The sequence below is a fragment of the Tarenaya hassleriana genome, unplaced genomic scaffold (assembly GCF_000463585.1).
Source record: "Tarenaya hassleriana unplaced genomic scaffold, ASM46358v1 Cleome2, whole genome shotgun sequence".
Classification (NCBI taxonomy): Eukaryota; Viridiplantae; Streptophyta; class Magnoliopsida; order Brassicales; family Cleomaceae; genus Tarenaya; species Tarenaya hassleriana.
The window spans coordinates 7,305,745-7,313,997 of NW_010965372.1; the positions used below are offsets into that span (position 1 = coordinate 7,305,745).

Consider the following 8,253-nt stretch of genomic DNA (forward strand, 5'->3'; position numbering starts at 1 on the left):
TAAGGCGTCATAATATGTATGCAAGTACGAACATTAAGGACGTATAAAAAACATTAAAACGGGGGCAACACACGTGTGAATAATTAACGAGGTGGTTGGGTGGAATTCGTATTGGAAAACATGTGATCAATTCAAATCAATTACTGGTCTCCTCGTCAGCACTGATATTCACGTAAAGAAAAACGATTCACGTATAGGTAGGATAATCTTTGATCACCCATATCATATATATATATGGCTCTAGATCCTCAAGACGCTAATGAGAAATAGACCAATGAAATCCATAAAAGAAAAGGGTACGAATGGACCATAATTGCAAACAGTTTTTAGTTATCCGTCAATGTTTCCATGATATATATATATACACACACATATATTATATATGAGAGAGAGAGAGAGAGAGAGAGAGAGAGAGTGAGATCACGTCATTAATATTAACAATTTAAAACTTATAAGATTAGTTGATGCAAAGTCTTGGATATAACGAAAATAATGTTAATTTGTGACACAAAAAAAAACAGATGGTTCGTCGGTACAAAAATGGCCCTGCAAATTAATGCCATATTACGTACTCATTTGAGTTGAGAGAAGTCGCTTTTCCCGTTCTCCATGTCTCAAAAATCTCATTTAGGAGCAGTTTTTACAATCTCTCTCTCTCTCTCTCCCTCTCTCTGAAACCCTAATCTCTCCACAATGAATAGTCCCAAAGATACCCATCTGAAAAACTTCGTCCTCTCTCTCGCTCTCTCTCTCTTCCTCGTCGCCTCGTCGTTACCGAGTCTTGAAACCAGAGCACGAGAGAAATCCGAAACTTATGACGCGGGAGAGGATACGAAACATCCGCACGATCTCGTCAACATCAAGAAAACGACGCCGTTTTTCTTGAACCGGGCGCAACACGACCATCCTCTTTGTCGTCGTCGTCGTCGTCATCGTCGTCTTCTTGGTCGCAAGGATCAGTACTTCGAGATGGTGAAGAAGAACCGGCCGGTCGAACCGGGCTCACTTTCGGTTATGCTTCCAAAGGGAGTCAACCCACCAAGCTCCGGTTCATCTCATTGCCACAACCGGTTCCCTAATTCTGCATCTCGTTTTTGCCATCTCCCCGACTCTAGAAAACCCTAGATCGACCCGGAATATAAGTATATTCTATGGGAACAATATCGGTTCCTTTATATCGTGAATCTTCTTTGTTCGTCTCGTCTGTAACCTTTTTGTTTGTTCTCCTTATTCCTGATTCTCTTTTATTGATCGTTATTGCATTTTTTTCAGTGTGCTACTGTATAAAAAAATACGTATATAGACGTCGAGTATAGCTTGTATTTTTTGCAATATACTTTTTATTTCCTATTTTGTCTGCCCTTCTTTTTCACTTGGATGACGATTGTATTCGAGTCATTTAATAGTCATACGAATTTTGCATATTTTAATGGACCTCGTGAAATTTTTGGTGCCCAACATTGGATAAAATATAGTTCCACTTTCCTATATTGCACGTTAGCAAGTGAACCGTACAAAAAAGCGTATATATTTTTTTCTGCTTAAGCAATTAAGCTAATTTCCTCGGAAATATTGTGAATAATACGTCGGCCTAGTAAATAAAATTAAAATAAAGGGGAGGTTTCTAGAGTCAGATCACACACACGTTTGCAGAATATTATATATGCAGGGGATTAGCATATCTGCCTCGTTTTCAAGGTCAAAACGCATCGTTTTGCGCAAATATGAGAGTATATTCAGCCGATATAATTGGGAAGAGGCATGTGGATTTTGCATCGTGAATCCAAGAGGAAAGAAGCTCTTGTTTCATGGGAGTTTATTATTTCCCCCCCTTCATTTCCGTGTGTTCGTACCGTAAGTCCACTCCAATGCCATAGCTTTTGCAACCAACAAAACAAAAACTACCTTTTATATTAAAAAACACAAAAAATATCATAAATTCACAAATATATATATATATATATATATATATATATTGACGTTGCCTTCGTTGTATTTGTAACGTGAATATATATACATATATATATATATATTCACTCTTAGTTACGATCCATGCGGTTCGAAATTGCTCACAAAAGATTCAGAAAATTTATATACCTTAGATTATATAGTACGAATAGGGCTGGTTTATTCGAGTTCTAATTCGGTTTCGTTTCAAATTTCTAGAAAAAATTATAACCCTCGATTTTTATTCTATTGAATTCGATTAGATTAAATTTCATTTTCTTTACAAAATTTAATTTTCCAATTTTAGAAAAATCATACATATTTGATATTTATATCGAATCATATTCGATTACAATGATATTTTATTCAATTGGAACATCTTTGATTATTTCATTAATAAAAAAAAATTTTGTATACAAAAAAAAAGGTATAATACTCTACTCTGGACAGAAACAAAAAGCTATTTAGGCTTCGAATGGTATTGGTTTTTATTTTGGGTTTTTGGCTTTAGTTTTTGGTTTTGGGTTTTTAGTTTTTGGATTCTGAAAGTTTATAAATCTAAAAAAGGTGGCTTTTAGTTTTTAGTTGATTTTTTTTCATAAAATAGATTTTTGGGTTTTTAGAAAAACCAAATTAAAAGAAACTTAATTGTTGGTTTTTTCACTTTTTGAAATCCAAAAACTCTAAAAACTCCTACCATTCAACACCTTAGTATTTATTAAGAATGACTTTTTCGGAATTCAGTTCAGTTATATTCGATTATATTCGAGTTCAGTTATTTCTATTTTAAAAAAATTATAACTATTTGGTTTTTGTATTGAATTTCGTTTGGATTCGGTTCTATTATAACAAGAATATTCATTTTCTAAAAAAAATTTATTTTTCATTTATTCTTTTATTTGATTTGGTTCAAATTCGGATTCGATTTTTTTTAGTTTAAAAAAAATAATTGTCATTCAATTTTACATCCAATTTGATTCGGTTCGAATGTACGGGTCGGTTAACAAAATAAGCCACGGTATATACAATATTTGTGGGCCATAGATCATACCATGCCCAAGGGCTCTGTCCCCGGAGCCCATCATTTAATGGGCCTAAATCTAAGAGGCTTATATGATTTTGGGCCCATAGAAAAGCAGCGTATCATGGGAATCCAATCATAGTTTTTTTTTTTTAATGTTCATCTTAATTTTCAGGGAATTAATAATAATTCAAAAGGAGAAAATAAAGATTTCATGCGCTATGAAAACTGAAATATTTTAAGCATTTTTAAATTAATGAAAAGAAAATGAAAGGAGCAAATGGCATTTGTTGCTGATACTCTGTCGTAGCCTTTGCCAGTCGTTTCCGGAGAGATTCAATTATTGCCAGGCTTCTCTTCTTCTCCATGCGGATTCTGTCGGTACCAGACAGAGACTAGAGAAAGAGACAGGTTCCTGGAAGCCATTTGCTTCTCTTCTTCTCCGCCTGGCGATCGCCGATTATGGCCGGCGACGACGAGCCATCTCTGACTCGCTGGACTTTCGAGGTAAATTTTACCGCGCGATCCTCTCTCGTTTTCCTCTCTTGTTTGGTTACCGAGAAAATTCTTACTGGAGAAAAAAGGAGGAAACTCTCCCAGTTGTCCTGGATCGACTTCGATTCCGAGTCCTGTGCTGAAATGATTTGACTTCATTACTGCTTGCAAGTGCTTAGATCCGATTGTAATTTCACAGAATTGAGTTTCCGTAATCGACGACTATCGTTTAACTCACTGTTTAGGCCTTTGATTTCTTTGTGCGACTTTTCTCATTTCGTGTATTCGTTTCAGTTGGTAATGAATTTGGAATCTATTAGCTATGTCTAAGTGGCGTCTGTATGCGTAGGATTTCAAATTGCATTACGATGCGAAATTCGGGAGAAAGAAGCCACGTCCTCAATCACAGGATGGCCAAGAAACTGACGATAGATCAAGGGGCTTGCCAATTAGCGCACTGAACAGCAATGGGCATGTCAAGAACATCGCTGATGATGGTCATGTGATGCAATCGGTCTGAGCTAGTGATCTTGTTTTGGACATCCTTGCCAGATTTCAGACATGTTGAGTTACAGTTGTTGAATGTGGTTTCAGGACAGCTCGAATCACGCTAATGGATCTGTCTCCAATGGAACGAATGTGAAACCGTAAAATCTTCTCTATTTAGCTTATGTAGATGATTTGTTTAATGCTCTCGCTCGATTTTCTGGTCTTGAAGAGCTCATTATGCCTCCTTAGCTTCGATTTTCCAGGCGCAAACCCCTGCTTCCCCCTTTTGAATCTGCAGAAACTCGTGCTTTAGCTGAAAGCTTGAGTAGGTAAGTGGAAGACAAGCTTTTGTTTAGTGTCTGAAAACACGGAAAAGTTCCGAGCAAAGTGGAAGAATATCGTGGGTTTTATTACATATATCGGAAACTCCTCTGCAGGGACATTATCCATGGAAGTCCTGACGTTAAGTGGGAAAGTATCAAAGGGTTGGGAAATGCTAAGCAATTGCTCAAGGAAGCTGTGGTGATGCCTATAAAATATCCAAAGTAGGTCCTTGTAGAACAAACCAAACCTTGAGGCTTCCATTTTCAGGACATCAACGATCTAACCCTTGTCTGTTGTTTTCTTCAGGTACTTTACAGGTCTGCTTTCACCATGGAAAGGAATTCTTCTCTTTGGTCCTCCCGGGACAGGGAAGGTCGGTAATCGGTGCCATTGTGCTTATATAGAGACCCGACATTCGAATTTCCTGTCTTACGGTTTCAATTTCAGACAATGCTTGCAAAGGCTGTTGCGACTGAATGCAATACCACGTTCTTTAACATATCAGCTTCGTCTGTTGTGAGCAAATGGAGAGGTAGGATGGTTTCATTTGAAATGTATCAGCACACATATAGGAGAGCTTAGAGGAATAACGTCGAGACTGAATCATGGAAAACTCATTGGTGTGCTTCAGGGGATTCGGAGAAGCTGATTAGGGTGCTATTTGATATGGCTAAACACCACGCACCATCTACAATCTTTCTCGATGAAATTGATGCGATCATAAGCCACCGTGGTGATGGCCGCGGTGAACATGAAGCAAGCAGGCGTCTCAAAACTGAGCTGCTCATACAGGTGAAGTCGAATTAGCATTTTAGATTTCTCTAATCAACTGTTGAAAGTTCTATGTTTTACCCTAATTTTTTGTTGTTGCAAATTTTGTACAAATACGTTTCCGGTTAGATTTTCAGATGGACGGCCTGACACAGACGGATGAGCTCGTGTTTGTTTTAGCAGCGACGAATCTTCCATGGGAGCTTGATGCCGCCATGCTCAGGCGGCTGGAGAAAAGAGTATCCTATCTCCAATGATCATTCTTTAATATTTTTTCTTATATATAGCGTTGGAGAACTACGTTCAGACAGGTTTCCGCACGTTGTAGTGAGCTTTAACAAATGTGTGAAAAATCAGATACTTGTGCCGCTTCCCGAGCCAGAGGCAAGGCAAGCCATGTTTGAAGAACTCCTGTCCTCAAGACCCGAGGAGGAGTCCCTACCGTATGACCTATTAGTCGAGAAAACCGAAGGTTATTCGGGCTCGGACATTCGGTCACTCTGCAAAGAAGCTGCCATGCAACCGGTGCGACGTTTGATGGCCGTATTGGAACAAAGAGACGAAATCATTCCTGATGATGGTAAGTTGTTCCAAAACTCAATTTCCAGACAGAACTAACCAAGAAACGGTGTGAGATATCACAATTTGATATCCCTACTCGTTTTCGAAGGTTTCGAGTATTCGGATTACGAGTACTCAAGAAAATGTTCGGATATCCGAATTCAAAAATTATGTATGAAAGGCCGCGTATTTCATTTTCGATTATTTATGCCCCACCCCGATACCTTTACATTTACCACAAAATGACGTGAGCCAAACGTAGCTTTGGTGAACCATAAACCCGAGTGCAGGTATTTACCAGTTATTATATGATCGATTTTGACATATAGAGTCGTTATATCGAGTCGAGGTTTGACGCATTTTTCGGGGTTCTTGAATGCAGAGCTACCAAAAGTGGGTCCGATTTTGCGGGAAGACATAGAAGCAGCTCTGAGGAACACAAGGCCTTCGGCTCATCTCAACGCTCACCGCTACCCCCCGCCCCCCCCAGCCACAGCAACATTCTCTCGCCGTGACGACTGCTCTCCCTCTTTTTCTTTTCTGTTCTTGTGTTCATCATGTTCTTTCTCTCTTAAATTTGATATTGAACTCGTTTTTATGAATAAATCTTTTGAGTTTTGTTGGAAATCACGAAAGGTGGTTCAGAAGAAAACATGAGTGCTCGGAATAAATAAATTATGATATATAATATGAGATGGGTTACTAGAAATTTACATTATCTAATCATTAAGATTATTAATATCCTAACTAAAAATGCAAATAATTCTTCGCGTTTCCCTTTTAAGATCTTCTTGGGAGGACGACTTGAATGATGATCATGGCCAAGATCAAAATTGTGCAACACTCCAAGCTTTTCTTTTCCTTCTTCATTGCCTGTTCCGCATTGATTTTGTTCCGTTATTAGTATTTTATTTTCTAATGATTTAAGAATCTATAGCTAATGTTAATCAAATTCTTGAACATAAATAGCTAATATATATCTTCTAAACCTATGTTCCGATCATGCAATATTGCCCTAAGCACTAAATCTTTTACCTTCCGGAAAAAAAAGATACCACCTTTTAAAAGAAAGTTTTTTTACCCTTTAGAAAGGAAGAAAAAAGTTTTTACCTTTGAGGCAGAAGAAGAGGGAAGAGAGAAAGATTCCGAAGCCGCAATGGTAGACATGGAAGAGAAGCCCAAGTTATATGACATAGACCCGTCGGGTCGAAATAACCCGTAATTCCGCTCCGATGTGGGACCCGGTTTCATGTCCTCGTTGAACAACGCGAATATATAGACCTCGAGCCTCGTGTTATGCCTCAACGGCGTCCCTTCTCCGCCAAATTGTCTCATCATCAAGTTCCGGTTGTACACGGCGGCGTTTGTAGGCCACGCTCCTGTCTCTTCCACGTCACCCTTCGACGGCCACCCCGTCTCCGAAACCCTAACCTCTACGTTACGGTAACCCATTTTCATGACGGCGAAGTTGACGGCGTCAACTTGCGCGTACAGCATGTTGTCATAGTGTAGTCTCGTGTTTGGATCGGTCATGCCCGGGTTACGGTTGAAGAGAACGTAGTCTACGGGGATTTTGGTGGGGTTGTCTTTGTAGGCGAAGTAAGGATAAGCGTTGATCCAAAACGGGGATTTCGTGCTGTCCAAGAAACGTAAGAGCTGTTGCATGACGGCGGCTACCTCCGGTCGGAAACTTCCGGAGGATGGAGGGTATGACTCGGCCAGGACGGCGAGTGAACTCGGTGTCGAGACTTGAATGTACTTGTCTAGGGACAATTGAACTAGGGCACGGTGGATGTTGATCATTGCTGGTACCAAGTACCTGTAAAATTGTAAACTCGACATCAAATGACAAGTGAAAACGTAATAAAATTATAAAAAATACTAAAAACCGCAGATATCTTAATTATACTATGTATGTATATATCATATAACTATATTGTGTTACTGTCGATATATCATATATATTTTGAACCATATAATAAAAAGATGAATATTATTTTGTATCTTTTATCTTTGTAAATCTATAACATGATGACGGTGGATTATTGTCAAACTAAATAGAAAATAAACAAATATCTAAATTCGAAGTGAAACCCTTCGTAATTCTCAAAATACCTATGATGTGTTTAAAGTTGAAAAACAAAATATATGTATGTATGTATGTATGTATGTATGTATGTATGTATGTATGTATGTATGTATGTATGTATGTATGTATGTATGTATGTATGTATGTATGTATGTATGTATGTGTATGTACGTACGTACGTATGTATGTATGTATGTATGTATGTATGTATGTATGCGTACCCAATCAAGCTCGAGTCTTGATCCGTGAACAGCTCATTGCCCACCATGATCCCCGTGATCTTGGTGGCCGGGAAATAAGGTTTGATACGAGAGCTGACCCATCGGAGAGCCTGTTGAGGATCTGTTAGCAATGGCAGGATCTGATTCTCGATCGTGACGACGATCTCTATCTTCGAATTGGCAAATGCTTTCAGAATCTGAGGATTGGTGTCGTAGATTCTCGTCTTTGTGATCCTTAGAGAGGTCAAGAGGTCGATCACTTTTTCCGGCGGAGGCAAATTATTCCCAACTTGGCCGTAGTTGATGCCAAGGGATGAAACTCTTTCAAGTATAAT

At 38.7% G+C, this 8,253-nt stretch overlaps 3 protein-coding genes across 4 annotated transcripts in view; 2 read left to right on the plus strand and 1 right to left on the minus strand.

The window, feature by feature from the left end:
- The first annotated feature begins 671 nt into the window (after positions 1-671).
- Positions 672-1,263, plus strand: LOC104812857. Its single transcript, XM_010540232.1, has one exon. The coding sequence runs from the start codon at positions 694-696 to the stop codon at positions 1,123-1,125; it is 432 nt and encodes a 143-aa protein (XP_010538534.1). The 5' UTR covers positions 672-693; the 3' UTR covers positions 1,126-1,263.
- A 1,969-nt stretch (positions 1,264-3,232) lies between these two features.
- On the plus strand, positions 3,233-6,265 carry LOC104813343 (katanin p60 ATPase-containing subunit A-like 2). Its single transcript, XM_010540903.2, has 12 exons — positions 3,233-3,475; positions 3,813-3,977; positions 4,058-4,110; positions 4,216-4,281; positions 4,390-4,497; positions 4,583-4,649; positions 4,724-4,808; positions 4,908-5,068; positions 5,185-5,286; positions 5,405-5,627; positions 5,991-6,103; positions 6,245-6,265. The coding sequence occupies exons 1-12, from the start codon at positions 3,431-3,433 to the stop codon at positions 6,263-6,265; spliced, it is 1,209 nt and encodes a 402-aa protein (XP_010539205.1). The 5' UTR covers positions 3,233-3,430.
- The window catches only part of LOC104812858 (glucan endo-1,3-beta-glucosidase 14), a 2,654-nt gene continuing 491 nt past the window's right edge, over positions 6,091-8,253 (minus strand). For both annotated transcript variants that reach the window (XM_010540235.2, XM_010540234.2), the window contains exons 3-5: positions 7,919-8,253; positions 6,719-7,427; positions 6,091-6,481 (exon numbers count right to left, since the gene is read on the minus strand). In XM_010540235.2, the coding sequence (XP_010538537.1) occupies positions 6,389-6,481; positions 6,719-7,427; positions 7,919-8,253 (1,137 nt within the window). In that variant the 3' untranslated portion in view covers positions 6,091-6,388. The remainder of the gene's footprint in view (positions 6,482-6,718; positions 7,428-7,918) is intronic.

Excerpts from the sequence above, each read along its gene's own strand:
- LOC104812857 (XM_010540232.1), top strand. The coding sequence starts at position 694 with ATGAATAGTCCCAAAGATACCCATCTGAAAAACTTCGTCCTCTCTCTC.
- LOC104813343 (XM_010540903.2), top strand. The coding sequence starts at position 3,431 with ATGGCCGGCGACGACGAGCCATCTCTGACTCGCTGGACTTTCGAG. Across the intron at positions 4,498-4,582 it reads ATGCCTATAAAATATCCAAA|GTACTTTACAGGTCTGCTTT; the intron begins GTAGGTCCTTGT and ends TGTTTTCTTCAG. Across the intron at positions 5,628-5,990 it reads CGAAATCATTCCTGATGATG|AGCTACCAAAAGTGGGTCCG; the intron begins GTAAGTTGTTCC and ends TCTTGAATGCAG.